Source organism: Choloepus didactylus, chromosome 5, assembly GCF_015220235.1.
Source record: "Choloepus didactylus isolate mChoDid1 chromosome 5, mChoDid1.pri, whole genome shotgun sequence".
In the NCBI taxonomy this organism is placed as follows: domain Eukaryota; kingdom Metazoa; phylum Chordata; class Mammalia; order Pilosa; family Megalonychidae; genus Choloepus; species Choloepus didactylus.
This window is the reverse complement of record NC_051311.1, coordinates 132,676,189-132,703,117: the sequence shown is the minus strand read 5'-3', so window position 1 is coordinate 132,703,117 and position 26,929 is coordinate 132,676,189. Positions and strand designations below refer to the sequence as shown.

General features: G+C 37.1%; 1 protein-coding gene across 7 annotated transcripts in view; it reads right to left on the bottom strand.

Annotated features, from left to right (window-relative positions):
* Positions 1-378: 378 nt before the first annotated feature.
* The window catches only part of KLHL7 (kelch like family member 7), a 115,406-nt gene continuing 88,855 nt past the window's right edge, over positions 379-26,929 (bottom strand). For all 7 annotated transcript variants that reach the window (XM_037836891.1, XM_037836890.1, XM_037836894.1 and 4 more), the window contains 4 exons: positions 25,386-25,626; positions 22,614-22,815; positions 3,691-3,788; positions 379-2,606 (listed from right to left, as the gene is read on the bottom strand). In XM_037836891.1, coding sequence (XP_037692819.1) covers positions 2,323-2,606; positions 3,691-3,788; positions 22,614-22,815; positions 25,386-25,626 — 825 coding nt within the window. In that variant the 3' untranslated portion in view covers positions 379-2,322. The remainder of the gene's footprint in view (positions 2,607-3,690; positions 3,789-22,613; positions 22,816-25,385; positions 25,627-26,929) is intronic.

Sequence of the window (26,929 nt, the reverse complement as noted above, 5' to 3'; positions counted from 1 at the left end):
ATGTTCTTTCATGAATTATAACAAATGTATGACAATAATATATGGTGTTAATAATATGGTGGTATATGGGGAAAATACAGTTAAACTAAACTATGGACAATAGTTAATACTACTATTTTAATAATCCTTCATCAGTTGTAACAAAGGTAATTACTGTTAAAAATAATAATGCAATTATAAAAAAGTGCTATCATCAGTTGTAACAAATGTTCCACACCATATCAGGTGTTGGTGGTGGGGTGGTGTATGGGAATCCTATATTTTATTCATGATTGTTCTATAAACCCACAACTTCTCTAATAAAAAAATCTGAGAAAAAAAGGCAAAGCACTTTACAGGATAGGTGTTATTGGGAAAATGGAAATAAAAAACAAGTACTTGTCGATAGACCGTCTTTTATTCATTATTCTGGCACTATTTTGTACAATATTTCTAAGGCAGACAACAGACACTAATGATAACCTACATCAACCTATCTACATACTTCCCAATGTTCTAATCAGTTGATACACTTTGCTAGTATATTTAAAAATATCTCAAACAGTGATGGTATTCCACATGCAAGATTATATTACTAAATTAAGTGATATAACCATATAATAATATTGTGATAATATGGTAAAAGGATATTCTGCCTTCCAAAAAACTAAACTAGCAAAAATTTTCAGTGGAATACACAATTCAAAACCATAAAAATGCCCTGAAGAGGCAAATCTATAGAGGCAGAAAGTAGACTGACTAGTGGTTGCCTAGGGCAGGGATGGGTGGGGTACTGGAAGGAAATGGGGACGACTGCTTCTGGGTACAGGGTTTCTTTTTGGGGTAAGAAAAATGTTTTAGAATTGATATGATGGTTTCACAACTCTATGAATATACTAATAAACAGTGAATGGTACATATTAGAAGGGTGAATTGTATGGTATGTGAATTATAGCTTGGTAAAGCTGTTATATACATAAAAAATCCTGCATATATATAATTAAACCCATCATGCTTTTCTAATTCCTTTTTTATGTAAAAAGTTTTAGGAATCAAGACTATTATTTATAAGAACACAATAAAAATTAAAATAGAAACACTGCTTCACAAATTTTAAAAACAACTATTAACACATTTAAAATGAAGATGCATAAAATAGGGCAGTCTATTTTAAGTTAAAAATATTTAATATTAATATTAATAGACAAAACATTGATGATGACAGCTTTACATGGCTCATTTAATAGATAGTGTAAAGGGCAAAACATTACCAGGAAAGAAATGAGTAGCTGGGTTTGTAAAAGATTTATTGACCACATAAAAGCAATGAACATCTGGTTTTAAAACTGAAATTTTTACAAAACTTTTAGAGATCACTCGGTTGAATGTATCGCTGATGTCTCCTGCTGAGGGAAAAAAAGATCATGTATCTTTTGGAATCTTTAATAATTTCAAAGTCAACAAAGACACCGTGGTACAACTATCAGTACTATTCTAGTGATCTAGAAATTTATTGTAAATAGTTTTGTCTTCTTACTAGGATTTAATTTTATTTAATGGTGAGGACTGAAGAGGAACAATCCTTTTTAACCACTGGGTAAAACAGTGAAATAAATTAATGATGGGTACTAAGCTTGTATTGTGTGTTAAAAAGTCAGAATAAATTTAACTGGATTGAATATATTTCCTGAGGAGTTGGGCACATTTAAAATTCCCAAAATCTGTTTATGACGTCTTATGAGAGTGTGTGTGTGTGTGCCTTTACTCACTCTGGGTTTACTTTTAAAATGAAACACATTTGATAAAGAAGCAGATGAAGACAAGAAACATTATGTGAGACAAAGCTGCTCCATCAAAGTTGCCTGTTGTGGCTAGTAATTTATAGTACTCCTTAGTTACTGACTGAGAAGAAACAGATCGAACTACACAGCCCATCTATGATGTATGAAAATAGAAACTAGAAATAAGATGAGGCCGCTTCACTGATGAGCCAATCACCCAGTCTGCCAAAATCATACTTATACATGTGAAACTCATTCAAGAATTCATATTTTCACCATATGCTTATAATTTTTCAAGTTTTCTTGCTAGATATGTTCCTGGCTATATATCCAGCTAAAATATGATCTTCTAATTAAGTCAGGAAATCCATATAAAAGAAATAACTATTTTATAGAGATCTTACTTTACTTGAAACTTTCTTTAAAAAAAAAAAAACCAAAAAAAAAAAACCAAAAAAACAAAAAACAAAACATTAAACCCCAAACTCTGTAACCAAAATCTTGGAACAAAGCACTGGTGGCCATAGTTTTGAGTCTCTGATGAGTCTTGACGTTCACTCTTTCATGTTTCAAGGGTCTCTTCATTTGCTCCACAGGTATCAACAACACAAATTAAACAACTTGTTACTGGAAAAGCACGGACTTTGGAGTTGGCGATCCATTTGTCTGTTTCAGTATTATATTCAAGAATGTGTCCTAAACGACCCACACCTTGAAAACCAGCCAGTACATAAACTATAGAACCAACTGCTGCACACTTCACTGTCACACCCTTCCACGGCATTGGTGAGACCATCTTCCATTCATTTAATTTAATATCATAATATTCTACATTGTCCAGGCCACCTTCAAGAGAATAAAACAACATGAGCAACATGAAAAACTATATGAACAATTCTAAGCTCTCAAAGTAATATTTTCCCAACACTTTATTATGAAAAATTTCAAACACTTAGAAAAATAATAATTTTACAATAAATGCCCACATATCTACTACCTAAATTCTACAATTAATTAACATTTGATTATTCTTATTTTAGCACAATAGAAACTTAATTTATTATTTTTTGCTTTAGAATATAAATATTGCAATTTAATCTACAAAATAAAAAATGTTCTATTGTTTTGGAAAATCAAAAGGTAAACCAATCAGTGGATTTCCCTTTGATTAACTTTGATTATAATTATTCAAATGTCCTTTTTCCTTTCCTTCTACCATTTATTGTTCAGCGTTTATTGAAAATAGCAAAGGATGTAACAGGAGAAGAGAAGTTATTTCTTTGTTATGCTTAAGTAATGTTTAAAAGTACTGACTAAAATGAAATTTGTGGATTATCTCTAAATTCAATCCACAGTCCCCAATATTTAAGACAATTATTTAAGGTTCTTAAGCACATCATTATTTGAAACAATAAAAACGTAAATTTATTCATTTAAAAAAGTCATGTAGGATTGCACATTTAAAAATGGTTAAAGTGGCCAATTTTATATTTTATATATGTTACCACAATTGATATTTTAATGCAATGTTGAAAAATGTTTAGGAAACTTTGCCATTCAGAACCTGGATATAAGTCCTAAAATTTGTTTTTAAAAAAATTTTAGAGGCATAAGTTCAAGTGATTCTATTGTTCAATAGTTCTTAATCCTGTGTGATACCATTCCCCAAGTGGGTGTCTGGAAAAGTGTAGGAACCATCTGAGATTGTCACAATGACTGGTGGCCATTACTGACATTTTATGGACAGGAATGTTACAAGTCCTGCAATGTTCCATAAAATATGTTAGTTCCCAGAAACAATAAAAATAGGTATAATGATGTTTATGGTAAATGCTTATCTCTAGGTTTTAAGAAATGCTGTAGTAATTTGAGATAGGGAAATATCAGTAGACTCACTGGGAAACTTGAGCAGTGAATTAAGATCACATACCTAAACCATTCTGACCACCCACAGCAAATATCTTGTCTTTTACAAATACCAGTCCATGATTCTTCCTAGCCTCAATCATTGGACACAGCTCAGTCCACCTGAAACCACAAAAGAAAATTTTAGTGTGCTTGTTCATAGGGAGTAAAAAAAAACCTGTTATACCAATTTCAAAGAAAGGCCTGTTACCCCAATTAAGTGCTCATTTACCACTCACATCTGTGTACACAAACACAGAAAAATGTCTGGAAGGCTAGAAAGCAAAGTTTTAAAAATGATTGTTGGCAATTTATTTATAAGCAGGATAAACAAGGATTTTATTTCATTTGACTCAGATGGGATATGAGAAATAGAGGATATCTGGAGACTATTAATGTGTCTATTAATAAAAATAGACACATTAATAATCTATTATTTATAAAAAAATCTATTTCCTGTGATTCACAATAACTTGTAATATAGCAACAAAAAAGTAGATATGTAGAGAATATAAAGCACTAATTCAGCCTCATATGGTTTTAATTAATGTTTACATATAAATAAAATACAAGCTTATCATAAGCCTCCAGCAATCAGCAAATCAGTCACGTCTGCCACTGTTTACATGTCCATCCTCAAATCTACACTAAGAATTTTAGGCACTTCTGATAACAAAAGTACTCTTTCTATCATTCTGCCAAGTTTAAAAACTCATTAGCCTGTTGCAGTGTTCACAGCCACTGCTCTATATAATGAGATGAGAACATAAATGTGAACACAACTGTTGAAGGGTACTAATTCACAGGTGGCAGCATCAAACACATATACAGAGACAACTGTTTATTTTCTCTGTAAGATTCAATCCCTTCTTCTGCATACACTCCCGCACACATGACTGACATTGGAGATTGAGAAGGTGGTTGCACTGGTACACAGTCTTGGGCTCTTAACAGCCAAAGAAAAAAATCCCCCAAACCAAACCACAACAACAAGATGGAAACTTGGCCTAAGTGCCACTCTCTAACATGGTCATTTATCTCTCTTCTTTAAAACAACTTAAGAAGTTTAACTTTTAAAACATAAATTAAGGCATGATTATTAGCTCTGGGAAATATGAACAATTCTCTTATGTTGTTTTACATTGATGGATTGCCTTTTGTTTTAAAAATGGTCCAGTGGTCACCACTCATTTTCAAAGTACTCTGTAAAGCAATCCTGCTTTTCAGAATAAAGACATGTGCTCTTCCAGGTGAAGTGACCAGCACAAAAGCTGGCAAGTAGGAGGGTAAGAACCCGGGCCTCCATGTCCTCTCCACACAGTAAGCTTTAGAGGAGCTCCCAAAGTGCATTACACATAAGTATTTGACTTGGCAAAATTCAATTTACATACCTCTTTTCCTCTTAATATATCAATGATATAAAGGGAGGAAAAAGAGTGACATCATGTTTTCATGTATATCTAAATCTTCTGACAGTTTAGGAGTAAGGATGTTTCACCAAACCCTCTTCCTTCTCTCCTTCACAAGAAGAATGTCTAAGAGGTCCCTGCTCTCTCCAACCTGAAGTTTGGTTTTGAAGCTTTTCTTAAATGCCGACTGCTCAAAATGGGTCATATTGTTTCACAGGCTTAATTACTTAGCTTCTTATTAAATACATTCTAGTCACAAAATACCTAAGAAAAATGCCAAAAATTGGGAAGAAAAATTCTTATAAAAAATAACTTGGATGGTTAGATAACATTTCAGATAGGAAACAGTAGTATATAACTTATTTTTTATTTTGACAATTGGATTCAATTCACACTAGCTTTTAATTTATGAAAAATTGAATGCTTTGAAGAGAACACAGAGAATTTAGATTTAACACATAAACTCAATGTACTCAAAACAAAAGAAATGCTAGGTCTTGTATGTTTTTAAATATTCCTAAACCGAATATATTCACCCAGTTTTAGAAAATATTGAAGTTGCAGAATTTCTTTACACTTTTTCTCTGCCTAATACGAGCAAGAATATTATTATCTACGTTAATACTGCCTGAACAAAGATTTCATCATTTAGAAGCCTGAAGATAGTTACGGGTTCTACCTTAAAATATCTTCTGAAATGAAAAAATATTAGGCAGCAGGATGAACCAGACTACAGTTTTCCAATTAGTATGCTGTAACACTTTTTTGATAACAATTGTGCTTGCATTTTTTTAAAACTGCAAATTTTATTGAGCTATATTCACCTAGTATATAATCCATCCAAAGTATACAATCAATTTCTCACAATATCATCACCTAGTTGTGCAATTATTATAATCAATTTTAGAACATTTTCATTATTTCAAAAAGAAAAATAGACATAAAAAAAGAAATCCCAAAACATCCCATACCCCTTATCCCCTCTATTATTGACCTCTAGTATTGGTTGATGTACTGTTGATGAAAGAATATTAAGATATTACTGTTAACTATAGTCTGTAATTTGCAATAGGTACTTTTTTTCATATACCACTTTATTATTAACTCTATGTATAAGTGTCATACATTTGGCTAGTTCATGAAATAACTTATTTATATTTGTAATGTTATTCATAAACATCATCCACCACAATGTTCACTGTGTTACAAATTCCCATGTTTTAACCTCTAGCTTTCCTTCTGGTGACATACATGACTCTAAACAACCCCTTTCAACCATATTCACCTATAATTCAGCACTATAACTTATAACCCTAATAACGAGCTACTGTCACCTCTATCCATTTCCAAACTTTTACGTTCAACCTCATCAAAAATTCTGTACATATTAGGCAACCACTCTCCATTCTCTGGCCTCCTTTTAGCTCTTGGTAACCTCTATTCTAAATTTTATGACCGTGAATTCACATATTCTTGTTAGTTCATACTCGTGAAATCATATATTTGTCCTTTTGTGTCTGACTTATTTCACTCAACATAATGTCCTCAGATTTCATCCATGTTGTCGTGTGCTTCAGGATTTCATTCCTTCTTTACTGCTGAGTAATACTCCATCATACATTTATACCACATTTCATTTATCCATTCATCAGCTGATGGACAGTTGGATTGTTTCCATCTTTTGGCAATTGTGAATAATGCTGCTGTGAACATCAGTGTGAAAATGCCTGTTTGTGTTCCTGCTTTCAGATCTTCTGGGTATATATTGAGTAGCGGAATTGCTGGGTCGTAGGGCAACTCATCATTTAGCTGTTTGAGGAACTGCCAAACCTTATCTTCCACAGTGGCTGTACTATTTTACATTGCCACCAGCAGTGAATGCGTTCCTATTTCTCCACATCCTTTCCAACATTTGTAGTTCCTGTTTGTTTAATAGTGGCCATTCTAATAGGTGTGAGATGATAACTCATTGTGGTTTGATTTGCATTTCCCTAACAGCTAGTGAAGATAAGCATCTTTTCATGTGCTTTTTAACCATTTGTTTTTTCTCTTTCGAGAAATGTCTATTCTTGTCTTTTGCCAATTTTTAAATTTGATTGTCTTTTATTGTTGAGTTGTAGAATTTTATATATTCTGGATATCAAACCCTTATCAGTTACATGGTTTCCAAATATTTCCTCTCACTGAGTTGGCTGCACTTTAACCCTTCTGACAAAATCCTTTGAAGCACAGAAGTATTTGATCTTGAGGAGTTTCCATTTATCTATTTTTTCTTTTGTTGCTTATGCTTTGGGTATAAGGTCTAAGAAGCTACATCCTATCACTAGGTCTTGAAGAAGTTTCCTTATATCTTCTTCTAGGAGTTCTACGGTACTGGTTCTTATATTTAGGTCTTTGATCCACTTTGAGTTAAATTTCATATAGGGTATGAGGTAGGTGTCCTCTTTGTTCCTTTGGATACGGATATCCAGTTCTCCCAATACAATTTATTGAAAAGATTATTCTGTCCCAGTTTAGTGGGTTTGGGGGGCCTTGTCAAAAACCAATTGATCATAGATCTGAGGGTCTATTTCTGAACTCTCAATTAGATTCCATTGGTCAATATGTCTACCTTTATGCCAGTACCATGTTGTTTTGACCACTGTGGCTTTATACTAAGCTTTAAATTAAAGAAGTATGAGTCCCCCTACTTCGTTCTTCTTTTTCAAGATGTTTTTGGCTATTTGAGGCCCTGTTCCCTTCCAAATAAATTTGATAACTTTTCCAATCCTACACAGTGAGTTGATGGAATTTTGATTGTTATTGCATTGAATCTGAAGATCAATTTGGGTAGAATTGATATCTTAATGACATTAAGACTTCCTAACCATGAACATGGAATGTGTTTCCACTTATTTAGGTCTTCTTTGATTTCTTTTAGCAATATTTTATAGATTTCTGTGTATAGGTCATTTATATCCTTTGTTAAATTTATTCCTAGATACTTTACTTTTTAGTTGCTATTGTAAATGGAATTTTTTTCTTAATTACCTCCTTGGACAGCTCATTACTAGTGTATAGAAACACTACTGATTTTTTTTTTTTTTGCATCTTTTTTTAAAATTCAGTTTTATTGAGATATATTCATATGTCATACAATCATCCATGGTGTACAATCAACTGTCCACAGTACCATCATATAGTTGTGCATTCACCACCCCAATCTATTTATATATATATATATATATATATATATATATATATTTTATATATATATATATTTTTTTACTAAGATTGTTCAGATAACATACAACCATCCAAAGATCCAAAGTGAACAATCAATTGCCCACGGCACCACCATACAGCTGTGCATCCATCAACACAATTATTTTTTTTTCAATTTTTAGAACACTTTCACTACTCCAGAAAAGAAATAATGACAAAAAAAAGGAAACTCAGATCCTCCCATACCCCTAACCATGCCCTCCCCTCCATTATTGATTCATAGTTTTGGTATAGTACATTTGTTACTGTTGATGAAAGAATGTTAAAATACTACGAACTGTAGTATATAGTTTGCAACAGGTATATATTTTTTCCCTATATGCCTATTATTAACCTCTAGTTACAGTGACATACATTTGTTCTAGTTCATGACAGAGATTTCTAATATTTGTATAGTGAATCATGGACACTGTCCACCACAAGATTCACTGTTTTATACATTCCCATCTTTTAACCTCCAACTTTCCTTCTGGTGACATGCGTGTCTCTGAGCTTACCCTTTCCACCACATTCACACACCTTTTAGCACTGTTAGTTATTCTCATTACATGCTACCATTACCCCTGTCCATTTCCAAATATTTAAGTTCACCCTAGTTGAACATTCTGCTCATAGTAAGCAACCGCTCCCCATTCTTTAGCCTCATTCTGTATCCTCGTAACTTATATTTCATGTCTATGAGTTTACATATTATAATTAGTTCATATCAGTGAGACCCTGCAAAATTTGCCTTTATGTGTCTGTCTTATTTCACTCAATATAGTGCCCTCAAGTTTTCTTCATCAACCCGTTTCTTGTAAGATGGTTTTGTTCAAACATTACATATTCTGTCCTAAGTAAACAATCAGTGGTTCCCCGTATAGTCACATATTTATGTATTGAGCACCATCGCCACTCTCTACATAAGGACATTTCTTCCACAAAGACAGAGGACGAGTGAAAGAAGGCAGAGAGGCAAAAGAAAAAGGCAAGAGAAAGAGAGAAAAACAAACAAACAAACAGAAAAACTTGATAGCTGGAAAGTGACAAAACGAAAGATAGCATTAACCTAAAGTAGAATAAAGAGTCAGACAACATCACCAATGCTAGGAGTCCCATACCCTTCCCCTATTCCCCACCCCCCCATATGCATTTAGCTTTGGTATATTGCTTTTGTTACATTAAAGGAAGCATAATACAATGTTACTGTTAATTCTAGCCTCTAGTTTGCATTGATTGCATTTTCCCCCCAATCCCACCCTATTTTTAATACCTTCCAATGTTGACATTCATTTGTCCTACTTCATGTAAAAACATATTTGTACCTTTTATTACATCGTTGAGCACCCTAGGTTTCCCTGAGTTACACAGTCCCAGTCTCTGTCGTTCGTCTTTTGTTCTGGTGTCCCACATGATCCCAGCCTTCCTCTTTCAACCATATTCACAGTCATCTTTGTTCAGTATACTTACATTGCTGTGCTACTATCTCCCCAAATTGTTTTCCAAACCTCTCACTCTGTCTTTTCCTTTCTGTTTGCAGTGCTTCCTTTAGTGTTTCCTGTAGAGCAGGTATCTTGTTCACAAACTCTGTCATTGTCTGTTTGTCAGAGAATATTTTAAGCTTTCTCTCATATCTGAAGGATAGTTTTGCCGGATATAAGATTCTTGGTTGGTGGTTTTCTCTTCCAGTTTCTTAAATATACCACCCCATTTCCTTCTTGCCTCCATGGTTTCTATTGAGATATCGACACATAGTCTTATCAAGCTTCCTTTGTATGTGATAGATTGCTTCTCTCTTGCTGCTTTCAGGATTCTCTCTTTATCTTTGATGTTTGATGATCTGATTATTAAGTGTCTTGGCGTAGGTCTATTCAGATCTATTCTGTTTGGGGTACGCTGCGCTTCTTGGATCTGTAATTTTATGTCTTTCATAAGAGATGAGAAATTTTCATTATTTCCTCTATTATTGCTTCTGCCCCTTTTCCCTTCTCTTCTCCTTCTGAGACACCAATGACATGTAAATTCTTGCTTTTTCGTTTTGTCTTTAAGGTCCTGGAGACCTTTTCCATTCTTTTCTCTATCTGTTCTTTTGTGTGTAGGCTTTCAGGTACCTTGTTCTCCAGTTCCTGAGTGTTTTCTTCTGCCTCTTGATATCTGCTGTTGTATGTTTCCATTGTGTCTTTCATCTCTTGTGTTGTGCCTTTCATTTCCATAGATTTCACCAGTTGGTTTTTTGAACTTTCAACTTCTACCTATGTATGTCCTGTGTTTTCATTATATGGTTCAGCTCTTTCGCCATATCTTCCCTAAACTTTTTGAATTGACTTATTATTAGTTGTTTCAACTCCTGCATCACAGTTGAAGTGCAAGTTTGTTCCCCTGACCGGGCCATAACCTCATTTTTCTTCGTGTAGGTTGTAGTTTACTGTTGTCTAGGCATGGTTTCCTTGGTTACCCCAATCAGTCCTCCCCAGACCAGAATGAGCTAAGGTCCCAGAAGGAAGAAATATTCAGTATCCGGTTTCCCTGAGGGTGTGTCTTAGAAAATTGGTACACCCTCTGATGCCTCTGGTCACTGTGCTTTTCTGCCCAGCAGGTGGTGCCTGTTAGCCTATAATTCTTGACTGGTGTAAGGAGGTGTGGCTCTTTTTCCCCAAGTTCTGAATGAAAGGAAGGTAGTGGAGCTGGGCCCCACCCCTTTCCTCTTAGAGAAAATATACCCCCTTCGCAGAGGTCATTAGCATTTCAATGGTCTCTCTCTGCCTGTGCTATACCCTTGTGTGGGTAACAGAACTGGGAACTGAAAATGGCTGAGGCTTTCTTCACTGAGTCAAAAAAGGAACAGAGAGTCCCCTTCAGAGCTAGTCTGAGGTGACCCTCCGGCTCTCCAAGATCAGTCATCACCCAAAGCCTCTGTCTGCTTGTTGGGGATTCGTACCTTGTAGTGAGCAGTTCACACACTCTAATTAAAACCCCAGTTGGAGCTCAGCTGAGCTATATATACTTGCTGGGAGAAAACTTCTCTCTGGCACCACAAGGCTTTGCAGCTCAGGCTGTGGGGGGAGGGGTCTCCCGATCTGGATCCACCATTTTTACTTGCAACACTACTGATTTTTGCGTGTTGACCTTATATTCCACCACTTTGATGAATTTGTTTATTAGCTCAAGTAGCTTTGTCATAGTTTCTTCAGGATTTTCCAAATATAGGATCATGTCATCTGCAAACAATGAGGGTTTCACTTTTTACTTTATGATCTGAATGTCTTTTATTTCTTTTTCTTGCCTAATTGCTCTAGCTAGAACTGCTAGCACAATGTTGAATAACAGTGGTGACAGTGGGCATCCTTCTCTTGTTCCCAATCTTCTTAGAGGGAAGACTTTCAGACTCCCTCTGTTGAGTACGGTGTTAGCTGTGGGTTTTTCATATGGGGTTTTTATCATGTTGAGGAAGTTTCCTTTGATTCCTACCTTGTTTTTATCAAGAAATGAAGCTGAATTTTGTGGAATGCCTTTTCTGTGTCAATTAAGATGATCATATGGCTTTTTTCCCTTCAATTTGTTAATGTGTTGTGTAACATTAATTGATTTTCTTGTGTTGAACCACCCTTGCATACCTGGAATCACACTCACTTGGTTGTGGTGTATAATTCTTTTAATATGCCATTGGATTAGATCTGTAAGTATTTTTTTGAGAATTTTTGCATCTATATTCATTAGAAAGATTGGTCTGTAGTTGTCCTTTCTTGTGTATCTTTATCAGGCTTTGGTGTTAGGGTGATATTGGCTTCCTAGAATCTATTGGGTAGTGTTCCCTCTTCTTCAATTTTTTGGAAGAGTTTGAGCAGGAATGGTATTAATTCTTCTTGGAATGCTTGGTAAAATTCACCTTTGAAGCCATCTACTCCTAGGCTTTTCTTTGTAGGGAGTTAAAATTTTTTTTTCCCAACTGATTTAATGCAAATTTATTGAGATATACACACATACCATATAATCCATCCAAAGTATACAATCAGTGACTCAGTATCATTGTATAGTTGTGCATTCATCACCACAATCAATTTTCAAACATTTTCATTACTCCAAAATAAAGGGAAAAAAGTATAAAAAATTAAAAAGGAATAAAAAAGAACACCCAAACCATCCCATCCCCCTTACTCCCTCTATTATTTATATATTTTTTATCATTATTTGATTACTTATCTGCCTATACACTGGTTACAGGGAGTGTCAGTCACTAGGTTTTCACTATCACATGGTCACACAATATAGTGTACTATATAGCTACACAATTATCATCAAGAATCATGTCTTCTGGATTAGCATTTAACAGATTCAGGTATTTCCTTCTAGCTATGCTAATACACTAGAAACTAAAAAGGAATATCTATATAATGTGCAAGAATAACCTCTAGATTGACCTCTCAACTCTATATGAGATCTCTCAGCCACTGAAGCTTTATTTTGTTTTATTTCTTTTCCCCCTTTTAGTCACCACGGCAATCTCAATCCCATGATGCCAGGGCCAGGCTCATCCCTGGGAGTCTTGTTGTCCCTCATTGCCATTGCCAGGGAGACTTACACCCCTGGGAGTCATGTCCCATATGGGGGAGGGGAGGAGGTAGAGAATTTATTTGCAGAGTTGGCTTAGAGAAATAGGCCACATCTGAGCAACAAAAGAGGTTCTTTGGGGGCTTGACTTATTAAATTGGGATTCCCTAATGCTTGTGGGAATATCAGGAATTTCCCAAGTGAGGAAGTTTAATATTTCCACATTTCCCCCCAGTTCCTCAAGGGGACTTTGCAAATACTTTATTATTTCCTGCCCAAAGTACTCTGGGATGCATTGGGGTATCATATTAATCTGTACAGAATAATAAGGTTTTTGATAAATGATTTAATCTCTACTAGTGATTGGTTTGCTGAGGTCTTCTATTTCTTCTTGAGTCAGTATAGGTTGTTTGTGGGTTTCTAAGAAATCGTCCATTTCATCTAAGTTGTCTACTTGGTTGGCATATAGTTGTTCAGAGTATCCCCTTATGATCTTTTTTATTTCTTCAGGGTCCATGGTAACGACCCCCCTCTCATCTCTGATTTTATTTATTTGCACCTTCTCTCTTTTTGATTTTGTCAGTCTAGCTAAGGGTTTGTCAATTTCATTGATCTTTTCAAAGAACCAACTTTTGGTTTTATTTATCTTTCTATTGTTTTCTTCTTCTCCATTTCATTTATTTCTGCTTTAGTCTTTGTTATTTCTTTCCTTCTGCTGGCTATGGGAGTAGTTTGCTGTTCTTTCTCTAGTTTCTTTAGTTTTTCAATTAGATCTTTTGTTTGAGCTCTTTCTTCCTTTTTAATGTATGCATTCAGTGTTATAAATTTCCCTCCTAGCACCCCTTCACTGCATTCCACAAGTTTTGATATGTTGTATTCTCGTTTTCATTTGTCTCGAGATATTTACTGATTTCTCTTGCAATTTCTTCTTTGACCCACTGATTATTTGAGAGAATGTTGTTTAACCTCCTTTTATCTGTGAAATTTCCAGTTCTCCAGTGGTTACTGATTTCAACTTCATTCCATTATGATCAGGGGAAGTGCTCTGGTATAATGTCAGTCTTTTAAAATTTATTAAGACCTGTTCTGTGTACCAGCTTATGGTCTATCCTGAAGAATGTTCCATGAGCACTTGAGAAGAATGTATATTCTGCTGTTTTGGGGTGAAGAATGTATACCTTGCTGTTTTGATCTATGTACATCTGTTAGGTCTAATTCTTTTATCATATTATTATCGTTCTCTATTTCCTTATTGATCCTCTGTTTAGATGTTCTATCTATCGAAGAGTATAGTGTGTTGAAGTCTCCTACTATTGTTGAGGGGATGTCTGTTACTCTCTTCAGATTTGCCAGTGTTTGTCTCATGTACTTCAGAGCACCCTGATTGGGTGCACTAACATTTATGATTGTTATATCTTGTTGGTGAATTGCCCCTTTTATTGTCCTCTTTTGTCTCTTTTTTTTTTTTTTTGCATTTAAAAGCTATTTTTCTGATATTAGTTTCACTTCCCAGCTTTTTTTCTTTTGGTTATTGCTTGCATGGAATATCTTTTCCCATTCATTTACTTTCAACCTATTTGTATTTTTGGGTCTAAAATGAGTCTCTTGTATACCGCATATAGATGGATACTTTTTAATCCATTCTGCCAACCTGTGCCTTTTGACTGGGAGTTTAATCCACTAAAATTCAACATTATTACTGTAAAAACTGTCCTTACTTTGACTATTTTATCTTTTGGTTTTTATTTATCAGATCTAGTAGTTTTCTCTCTTTTTATCCTTTTAGTTACCCTTACTGATAATCATCATTTCTATGCTCTCCTTCAAGTCTCTCTCCTGTCATTTTTTTTCTGGTTCCCCTTTAGTTTTTCTTGCAGGGCAGGTCTCTTGTTAACAAATTCTATCAGTTTTGTTTATCTGTGAATATTTTAAACTCTCCCTTACATTTTTTTTCCTTGAAAAAACAATATAATTCACATATACATTTCCCATGAACAAGAACATTCTTTTATGCAGTCCTATTAAATGCAGCTAAGAAGTTCAAGAAATTCAACCTTGATACAAAGCTTACATTCTGTATTTCCTTTTTTTTTTTTTTTCCCCTTAAGCCCCATCTGTGTCCCTATGAGCCTCCTCTCCTCCATCCTCAGATCCCATCCAGGATCATCCTTGGCATTTAATTGTCATCTATTTAGACTGTTTTTTTTTTTTTTTTCAATTGTGGAAACATATATACAGCCTAAATCTTCCCATTCCATCCCCTCCCTAGCATTCCATTAGTGGGATTAAGCACATTTAGAATGTTGCAATGCTATCACCTTCCAACCATCCCTTTCTAGAAGTTTCCCTTCAACCCAAACAGAAACCCTACACTCATTTCTTAACTCCCCATTGTCCCTTCCCCCACTTCTCGGAACCCCTACTCTACTTTTCATCTCTATGGTCATATTCTCTCATACTTTCTTTGTGTTTACCATGGGGCTTGAATTTAACATCTTAAATCTATAACAACCCTGTTTTTCTTTGATACCAACTTAACTTCAATATGACACATAATCTATGTTCTTATACTCCCCTCATTCCCCCACCTTTATGTAGTTCTTGTCAAAAATTACATATTTTACATTGACTCCAAAACCACTGATTTATCATTACAGTTTATGTATTTTAGATCCTGTAGGAAGTAAACAGTGGAGTTACAAATCAAAAATACAGTAGTATTGGTATTTATATTTACCATGTGATCTTTAGTGGTACCCTTTATTTCTTCATGTAGTTTCAGTCAACTGTTTAGTGTCCCTTCCTTTTAGCCTGCTCAACTCCCTTTAGCATTTCTTATAGGACTGATCTACTGGTGGTGAAGTCCCTCAGCTTTTTTCTCTGTCAGTAGGGCTCCCTTTAGTATCTGAAGTAGGGCAGGTCTTTTATTAGCAAAACCTCTCAGCATTTGTTTGTCTGTGAAAAACTTAAGCTCTCCCTCAAATTTGAAGGAGAGTTTTGCTGGAAAAAGTATTCTTGGTTGGAAATTTTTCTCTCTCAGAGTTTTAAATATGTCATGCCACTGCCTTCTTGCCTCCATGGTGGCCGCTGAGTAGTCACTACTTAGTCTTATGTTGTTTCCTTTGTATGTGGTAAATTGCTTTTCTCTTGCTGCTTTCAGAACTTGCTCCTCTTCTTCAGTATTTGACAGTTTGATCAGAATATGTCTTGGAGTGGGTTTATTTGGATTTATTCCATTTGGAGTTCGCTGGGCATTTATGCTTTGTGTATTTATATTGTGTAGAAGGTTTGGGAAGTTTTCCCCAACAATTTCTTTGAATACTTTTTCTAGACCTTTACCCTTCTCTTCCCCTTCTGGGACACCAATGAGTCTTAAATTTGGATGTTGTCCTAGTTTGCTAATGCTGCCAGAATGCAAAACATCACAAATGGATTGGCTTTTATAAAGGGGGTTTATGTGGTTACAAAGTTACAGTCTTAAGGCCACAAAGTTTCCAAGGAGAGTTATCAACAATCGGGTACCTTCACTGGAGGATGGCCAATGGTGTCCAGAAAACCTCTGTTAGCTGGGAAGGCACATGGCTGGAGTCTGCTCCAAAGTTCTGGTTTCAAAATGGCTTTCTCCCAGGACATTCCTCTTTAGGCTGCAGTTCCTCAAAAATGTCACTCTTAGTTGCACTTGGGATATTTGTCCTCTCTCAGCTTCTCCAGAGCAAGAGTCTGCTTTCAATGGCCATCTTCAAACTGTCTCTCATCTGCAGCTACTGTGCTTTCTTCAAAGTGTCCCTCTTGGCTGTAGCTCCTCTTCAAAATGTCACTCACAGCTGCACTGAGTTCCTTCTGTTTGTCAGCTCACTTATATGGCTCCACTGATCAAGGCCCACCCTGAATGGTGGGGCCAGGCCTCCATGGAAATTATCTAATCAGAGTCATCACCCACAGCTGGGTGGGGTGCATCTCCACAGAAACACTTAAAGAATTACAATCTAATCAACACAAGATTACATCTCTGCCCACACAAGATTACATCAAAGATAATGGCATTTGGGGGACATAATACATTAAGACTGGCACAGACGTTTTATTTTATCTATCACATTCCTGAGATCCATTTCGATTTTTTTGATTTTTTCCCCATTCTTTCTTTTGTTCTTTCATTTTCTGTTCTGTGGTCCTCGAGGAGGTCGAGATGTTGTTAAGCTTCCTCTAATCTTGTATTATGAGTATCCAGAGTCTTTTTAATTTGGCCAACAGTTTCTTTTATTTCCATAAGATCTTCTATTTTTTTATTTATCTTGCAATTTCTTCTTTATGCTCTTCTAGGGTCTTCTTTGTGTCCTTTATATCCTGTGCCATGCTCTTCTTCATGTCCTTTATATCCTGAGCCATGCTCTTGTTGCCTGCCTGTAATTCTTAATTGTTCCAAGTACTGTGTGTCTTCTGATCTTTTGATCTGGGTGTTTTGGTTTGGGTTCTCCATATCGTCTGGTTTTATCATATGCTGTAAGATTTTCTGTTGTTTTCGGCCTCTTGGCATTTGCTTTACTTGATCCCTAATTTGACAGGACTGCAGCTTGGTGGCATACACTTTCTCTAACTAACCAGCACATGGTGTCCGTGAGCCACCTATTCCCCTCAAGTCAGTTCTCCCCCACTTTGTCTTTGTGGTTTGTGGGGGTCTGATTCTTGTGGGTTCCAATTGGTGCACCAAGTTTTGGTGTGTTGCTGGTGCTGTCTGCCCTGAATGTGGGGCGTGTGTCTGGGTGGTTAGGCAGGCAGGGCAGCTTTAATAATCAAACCTCCCAGGTGTTCCTGGAGATTTAAGGCTGTTGCAAGAGCCTAAGCCTTCATTTCAGTCTTTCCACCAATTGTCTCTGCCCTGACCCACAAGTCCTTGGTATTCACATAGGGTCCCTGGGATTTCCGAGCGGTTCCCCTTTCCCAGCTGTGCTCTTCCAGGACCTCTGCTGAGGGAGGTCTGCACCACATCACTAGTGAGCACCGGCCCACCAGGGAAGCCCTGGGTTGCTGGGCTGTGCAGGGGGGCTCCCAGCCTGCTTCAAAGACGGTTGAATAGGATACATTAACTTCCCCCTTTTTGCACAGCTCTGCCCTCCCAGCTCCGGGACAATCAGCCATGGGTGTATTAAAGGCCACTGTCCATGGTCAATATTGTGGCTCGTGTGTAGTGCTGCGGGTAAGATTTCCTGTCATACTGGGTTTCTTGGTGCGGCTCTGGGCTTTGGGTCTGGCCCTGGGCAGGAGCATCCCCTGCCCGCTAGGGAGATGGCTGCAAGGAATGCGGTTTTCTTCTCCTTTTGGCTCCCCTCTGCTCCTCTGGACTCGAGACAATCAGCAGTGGGTGTGGGAAGGGATATCCTCCATGCCAGACACAAAGGTGTTAGCCCAGCCTGCTCCCGCCGTGCTTCACTGTGCGGCTCTCCCTGTCGTATCTGCGGCCACTCCTGGGCTTTTTTTTTTTTAAAGAACTAGTCCGTCTCCAAATGCCGGCCCACGATTTCCCCACACTGCAGCATGGCTGCGGGACTTTCAGCCAACTCACTCACTCGTTTCAGAATGCAGGCTCCTGGTTTCACCAAATGCATGTTCCCTGTGGATTTAGCAGACCTTGTCCAGCTGGTGCATCACTGGCAGTGGTGTTCTGGGTCACTTTCTGGTTTTTATCTAGTGTTTTTCACAGAGGTGTTTTTTTTGCCCTGTCTCACCTAGCGGCCATCTTAGGTTCTCCTCTCCCTCACTCTTAAAGGACAGCTTTGCTGGATAAAGAATTCTTGGCTGGCAATTTTTCTCTTTCAGAATCTTAAACAAATTGTACAACTGCCTTCTCACCTCCATGGTGCCTGATGAATAGTCAGTGCTTGGTCTTATGTGGCTTCCCTTGTATGTGGTGATTTGCTTTTTTCTTGCTCCTTTCAGGATTCTCTCCTTCTCTTTGACATTTGACAGTTTGATTAATATGTGTCTTAGAGTAGGTCTATTAGAATTTATTCTATTTGGAGTATGTTGGGCTTCTTTGATTTGCATATTTATGTCTTTTGTAAGTGTTGGGAAGTGTTCTAGTTTGCTAATGCTGCAGAATGCAAAACACCAGAGACGGATTGGCTTTTGTAAAAAGGGGGTTTATTTGGCTACACAGTTACAGTCTTAAGGCCATAAAGTGTCCAAGGTAACACATCAGTAATCGGGTACCTTCACTGGAGGATGGCCAATGGCATCCGGAAAACCTCTGTTAGCTGGGAAGGCACTTGGCTGGCGTCTGCTCCAAAGTTCTGGTTTCAAAATGGCTTTCTCCCAGGACGTTCCTCTCTAGCAAGCTTGCTCCTCTTCAAAATGTCACTCACAGCTGCACTGAGTTCCTTCTCTTTGAGTCAGCTCATTTATATGGCTCCACTGATCAAGGCCCACCCTGAACGGGTGGGGCCATGCCTCCATGGGAATATCTCATCAGAGTCATCACCCACAACTGGGTGGGGCACATTCCAAGCAAATCTAATCAGCACCAAAACATCTGTCCCACAAGACTACATCAAAGATAATGGTGTTTGGGGGACACAATACATTCAAACTGGCACAGGAAGTTTTCCCCAATTATCTCCTCAAATATTCTTCCTGGCCCTTTACTCTTCTCTTCTCCTTCCGGGACACCTATGTTTCTTATATTTGTATGATTTGTGTTGTCAATCATTTCCCTGAGATCCAGTTCAAATTTTTCCATTTTTTTCCCTCTATTTGTTCTTTGGTGCATTTGAATGGAGTTGCTCTCTCCTCTAGTTCACTGATTCTTTCTTCTGCCTCTTCAAATCTGCTATTTTGTGCCTCTAGTATATTTTTACTTTCATCTCCAGAATGTTTCATTTCTATAAGATCTGCTACTTTCCTATTTATTCTTTCAAATTCTTCTTTAGGCTCTTCTAGGTGTCTTCTCGATATCCTTTATCTCTTTAACCATCTTGTTGAAGTTATTAAGAAGATTTGTTTGAACATTTTTGATTAGTTTTTCCAAATTCTGTGTCTCCTCTGACTTTTAAATTTGATCATTTGGCTTGGCCATATCTTTTTGTTTCTTCATGTGCATTGTGGTTTTTTGCTGATTTCTGGGCATCTGATTATCTTGATAAGATTATTTTGAAAATTGGTTTCCTTCTCATCTAAGATTTTGTTATTGCTTTGGTTCATATTGAATGTCTCCTTTGGCACTTGGTTTGTCAGCAATTCCTAGCCAAACCTGGCCCAGGGTGTCACGCAGGGGGTGCAGTCTGTTTTGGAAGACTCTTAGAAGGTGGGCAGAAAAGCAGCTTGCCAGCATGCACTTTCCCAATCTTTCCAGCAGTTGGCACTCTTGGGCCACCTATTCCCTGCAACCCTGCCTCTCCCCAACTGCAGCAGCCCGCTGGTCAGGGTCTAGACTGGGTTGAGGTCCAGTTCAAGGCTGTGTGCCCCAAAGGGTCACCCTCTGTGACCAGCTGTTTGCTCAGGACTGTTCTGGTTCTCTTTCTTTTCCCAAAGGGAGAGTATTCCTGTCTCCCAGGTCCAGGCCCAAAAGAAGCCACTGGCCCCAGGTGTGGGAGATGGGCACTTTGCACTGTGGCAAAGACTCTGCTTGTGGGTACAATGGAGCTGGTGGTTCCCAGATTCCTTGTTGGAAACACTACAGGCTGTGGGACCGAGAGGGTCAACTTTATTGGCCAGCAGCTGGCCCATGAGTACGCTGTGTTTCACCGGCCAGCAAGACCTAGGCTGGTGCATAGCTATCGGCCTTGGGGGTGGAGGAAGAGGGGTCTGGCATCGCATGGAACTCCCTTCTTTGCCCCACCTCTCTGCTTGTGAAAGCAGCTGAGCTGTGAGTGACCTGGTCTCCTGTGCAGAAATGATCAAAGCTGAGGGACACAGAAGATCTCCCTTGCCGGTGGTCAGATGAGCACTGCTCTGTGTCCCCCCTCTCCTCCCAAGAGGAGGGCCACCCCATCTCCCTCAGATCTGGGCACCTGAAGCAGCCAGCCTCTGGGATGGGGGATGGACACTGGGAACTGCAAGGGGGTCTCCATATGTGGATATAATGGATCTTTTGACTACTGGGGACCCATGTGGAAAGACAAGGCTACAGGAATGAGAGGGTTAACGTCACTGGCTAGTAGCCACAATAGGAATATGCCTCTTTTCAGTGGCCTGGTCAGGGTGATACACAGCTGCCAGCTTCAGGGGTGGTCACATTTAAGTTCACTCAACCCCTATTTCTCAGTCATAGTTTCTCCACTTTTTCATTCACCTCTTCCTTATATGTTTCAGTGGTCCTTCAATGGTCACCCAAGCCCTGGAATAGCTGCTTTGGGCAGTTTCTGACTGTCCTCTAGTTGTTTATTGGTGGAGGAGTGAGTTCTGTCTTTAGTCTGTAACACTTTCTGAGCACAAGAGTTATGGGAGAAAGGTAGAGGATGATATGGGAGGGAGGAGACTTGGTACAAATACACATATGCACCTTCACACACATCTTTCGCTTTGGGACAAGACTGGGGTGAAGAGACAGCTGAATTGAAAGATGATAGGATAAGGGATATTGCCAGTGTTCCCTGGCAAGTAGAGAGGTATATTTTGAAAAGTACTGGAAAGTAGTTGATTTGATAAGCTCAAGAGATTTCTTGGTTTCAATCATTTAGCAAAGATAAGTTTCAAAAGACAAGTTGCTTTTTACTTCATTGCTTACATTGGTGCCCAGATGAGCAAAAAATGAGAAAAGAACAGTTGTAAATACACTTTTGTGGGAGAAAGAAGTTATTGATTATGCCCAGATAAATGCACATATTTCATAATTTCTCATTTTTTAATTTAATTTCTTAGTCTGGCAATACTTTGTAAACATAAAACTGCAATGTGAGAATTTTAGTGCAACTTTTTGGCCTAACATTTAAATTCAATATATTTACCCAATAACTTGTGGTAAAGGAAGAACAACAAGCAATCCAGCCGTATGAGCAAGAGCATTTTCTTATCGTAGTTCTTTGATCTGAATATCAACAAAGGTATAGTTGGGATATCACCTATGTTCACTTCCTCTTCAGCTTTAAAGCACCACACTTACCACCATCACCTTCATCCAGTGATTAGCACATTTCCTTTGGCTATACTGAATGGGTTAATCATTTAAGCATAAGGTTAGAAAAACTGGTTATTTATTTCTTTAGCATTTTGCCTTTTTAAGTTATTTGCTTCCCAGTTGATTCAAGAAGAATTTTACTTTGTAAATATGCATCCAAACATACTTTAGTAAGTATGAACTCAGGACACTATACCTTGGGGTATGATTTGGTAACACCATGAACTAATATACAATATTCCTACTTCATCAAATTTACTACGGATCCTAAGTATTTTTCCCCTCCTTCCCTACATTTCCTGATTTTGCAAACAAAAATATTTTATGTGTTTGGTGAATTAATCAGACTTGTCTCATTCATAGACATCTATTGTCCAGGCAGGGCCAGAGAGAGAAGGGTTTTATGTGGTATAAGTTCATGGCATTTCCTAAGGTTGAGAAGTAAGAACCAAGCTGTGGAGGTCCAGACTGTAAACATGCCACTAGGTGGCCCCAGCATATTCAAAAACATATGTACATTCCTAGCACAGGAAATAAATTCTTCTCTTGGGTTCCTTTTGCCTTTTTCCATACCCTTTTTACTAAGTTTAGACAGTACAATTAACTGTGAAATAAGAATTTTAAGTTGCTACATACGTTTCTGTGGCGGGATCATAAACTTCACAGGAATTCAGCACTCTCCCAGAAACATTGTTCCCTAAACTTCCACCACAAACATAGATCAGGCCATTGGCTTCCACCATCCCGTGGCTGCAGCGCTGAGTCAGCATGCTAGGCTTCGTGTGCCAGCTTTCAGTTCTTGTATCATAGCACTCAAATAAATATAGAGCTGAGTTTCCTGTAAAAGAAGAGGGCTCCATCATGCTTCAAATAGTCTGTGTAGGGGTTTGGATAAAACTGACTGGAGAACTAAGTCATTAATTGTGGAAAGGAAGGATATAGGGTTGCATAGTCATTTTTATACTCAACAAACAACAAAAAAAGGAGTTTTTCAAAATGTAAATGTTCATACTTTTCACTTACAAAGAAAAAGCTAGCCCTGTTTGTACAGACCTTGGAAAATTTCCAAAGAAGAATTCATTGGAAAGACTTATTTATTGGTAATTAACTTTAGAAGAAATTGGTTTGATTGAAAAAGAAAAATTAAATAAGAAACATTATATATGTTTTCAAGTCCCACAATGCATCATGGAGAGGATAGATACAACGGCAAGCCTTTTCTATGTCTTTACCAGGGCTGTCTGGAATCAATTTATTGATCACTTCTTTCAAGTCATTTGCCTGCACCTCTCGGGTCATGATTTCCATCATCTTCTTCCAGATTTGGCAGACCTGTTGGTGTTGAGCGTAAGAGATCTTCCAAATCCGACTGTTGCTTTTTTTTAGTAAAACCAACACAGAACAGACGAAGCAAATAGCCATGAGTAGTTTCAATATCAACATGCACTTCAATCACTGTCGCCTTTTTTTTTTTAACCGTGGAGCACATTTTATCACAGGTAACATCCATGCCATAGAAGTTACTTAGGCAGTTTTCACCCTGAACATCCTCAGTAATTAGTCTGAATTTTCTAAATGCAACTTCATCATACTGCAGATCAGCAAAGCTCACTTCAAAAACATGATCCTTAAGGCCATCAGATGCAATCTTGGTTCCTTGAGTCCTTGTAACTAGTGTTTTCCCAATATTTCTCACATTAAATGTGTGGGTACTTTCCATCATACCAACCTTTCTTAGAAAATAGGTCAACCACTTTCTTCTTGGCTCCCTTTTTGCCACCTTTGTAAGGCGCTTATTCTTGCCAACTGCCATGGTGTGCTCAGAGAGCCAAAAGTACTTTTAGTTTTAAGGGCAAAATATTTATTTATCATGTTTTACAACTTCTGCACATTGTAGGAGCTCAATGAAGTCTTTTAGAAATAATGCTACTAAACATTAAGTGCTTTTTTTCTCCCAAGGATAAAGAAGTTAGAACTTTACCAAACTATTAGACACCTTCCACTCTGCTGGGTTTCCAAATGCCAAAGCATTAAAAAAACAAAAGAAAACGAAACGAACAAACAAACAAAAAAATCCTTGTAATTCTCCATTACTACCAAGGTATATGAGAAGCAAAAATAAAATCAGAAAATAACAAAAGAAGATCCATGAACAATAATAACTTATTTTTAACTTTTTGAACATTTCCAATTTTGCAGATTCCGTTAGTGGATACGGGGGGAAATACAAGGTATATAGCAGAAATAAAAAACTATTAATTAAAAAAAAAAACAACTTTCTTGAGTAAATGCTAAAGAAATGAAGTTATTTAATACATCACAGAACAGTTACTTTCTATTACTTTAAAAATTTATTGTATTTGAAATACACTGTATTATGAAGTTCTGCGAAGGATGCTTTTTAAAGAGGGGCAAAGTCACCTCTTGGATCACTTTTAGGAAATCATAATTTTCCTTGCATTCATTTGACATGTAATGAGGGTAAAAACTTAAAACAGAAAGATATGCTGACTAGAAGTAAAACATTCTTCGGGTTAATATCAAAATCATCAAAGAAAAATAAGGACTTAAATAGCATTGAAATTCTATACCTTAGATTTACTTGATCTTCCTATTTTTCTTTATAAACCCACTACTTAGCTAAAGAAATTACTTGAAAAGATAAAAGCATGTAAAAACTATTATTTGTTTAATCTGCACGTACACCATCCATTTAGAAAAATCATTCATTTAGAAAAAGACCACCACTGGACACTAACAAATATCCATCAAAGAGAAAGGTTTTTACACCCACACACACACCCAATTCTGATCAGTAAGCATAAAATACTACTGCCAGTTATTAGATTAAAAAGTTAATAAATAAAGCGAATAGATCATTCTTCTTTTTTTTCTGATACAAAGAAAGCATTTTATATAGATTTTAAAAGCTTGAATATAGTAAAGTTTTTAAAGGGTTTATGAGTAAACCTAACTCTGAAATCTTTAAAGCAAGTAATATTATGTATCTGAAACAACTAATATAGACGTGAAATCCAGAGGGTATCAAATAATTCTTCATCAAGATAAAAAACAGAAAATTAACATCTTCTAGGAAGTTGAAATTCTTGTAAATTAATGATTTATAGAGAGATTAGGTAAACTTTCAGGGAAATGGGTTCTAAAACGTGACAGACGTATTTAAATTACATCAAAAATATCTGGATAAATAACATCAACTGTTTATTTAAATATGAAAGCTAAGATACTTGGCTTTAAAGCACTTCCCCTAAAACAAATTACTGAAGAACTCCTTATTCACTTTTTTAAAAAAAAACTTTTTATTTTGATTTAATTTCAAACTTATAAGACAGTTACAAAAATAATACAGAGAACTTCAACATACCCTACCCAATACTGATTCCTTACCTACTTCGGAACCTCCGGATGTATAAATTTTGCCTTCTGCTGCACAGGCAGCAAGGCTATCTCGAGGTGTTGGAGGGCCCAGTTTTGAATACCAGCTATCCTTCACTACATTATAGCAGTCCATTCGTTTTATGGGAAAAAGCTGTGAGCCACCCAAAATGTATACTACGTTGTCCCAAAACACACACGCTGCATCTCTTCGTTTTTCAAAGGGGCAGCGGATGTCTGTCCAGCTATAATCCTGTAACAGGAAAAAACAGGATGCTTTTAGTAAGGGAAAAATATAATTGAAAAGGAGAAAGTAAAGATATAGTTAAGAAAGTACAAAATATAAGAATGTGTTAATTTACTAGAGTATTTATAAAAATGTTTGCCTTGAGACTTATCCCATTTAACCTGTGTGATTTCTTCAAAATGTTGGTTAACTGGGGCAAAGGCCATGAGGAAGACATGTGACTGCTTTTTTTGGGTCCTGATTCTGAAATGAATTTAATTACATTTTGATATATCACCAACACTCTTTTCTCAGTTACTGAGGATAATATAAGCTCTAAAGTAAATGTTTCGTTGTTTAGAAAACTTCCTTTTCAAATGTAAATATCCTCATCCCCTCCTGTCAGATGCCAACAGAGTGATACAAGGAATCCTTGGATAATGTGAAGCCCAAACTGCCATTATCCTACTGATGATGCCTGAGATGAAAGCTGAAGGCATAAGAAAGTGTTCTGTGGACTTCTGTGAGAAATTAGTTTTATGTATATTCAGTTGAAACAATCTGATCAGCAGGACTCTTAAAATTGTGGCATTTTATTATGAAATACTTGAGTGATCTGTTCTGAGTGGTCTGGATACTCACTTTTCCTTTCCAAGAATTAGAAGGGAGCACTTATGGCATTGTATCAGAACCTCACAGCTGTTCACAGCACCATTTTACTTCCCACTATGTTTGATGACACCCAAGGACACCTGTCCCCTTCTTCAATGTGTCTGTATTTGGGGCATGCCCACAAATTTACAACATCTTGGATCCTCCTCATTTTTAAGAAAGCAAGTTACAGCATTTCTGGTACTTTCTGAAAACTGCTGAAAAGAGAGTTAGGACAGCAATCCAAAGAATTTCCAATTTCACTAAGCAAACCAGTGTGTGTGATTATTAATGTTGAGTTCCCTTTGGGAAATTTGATACCTATCGTGCCAGTATCTAGCATCCATCCAATAAGATCAAAGCATCGTAAAACATCAAGGGACGGTCTCTTAGGGAAAGTAGCTCTTCTTTGCATCCACCCTGAATGAGCTCCTAAATGTAGAATACCTTGACTCCTGATGATGATGAACAATCTGCTTTGTAGGTGACCAGGAAAACAGAGCTTTAATCCCTTAAGACTTTACTTCTCTAACTGGGATCAACTTATCCTCCAGAATTACTTGATGGTATGCCTATTGGTAGGCACATGAAGCTACAGGATAAATCTAACATCTTCCTGAAGCTTTAGCTTTATTCAAAGAACACTGAAAAACTGGGGAAAAGGGTTTTATTGGTTCCC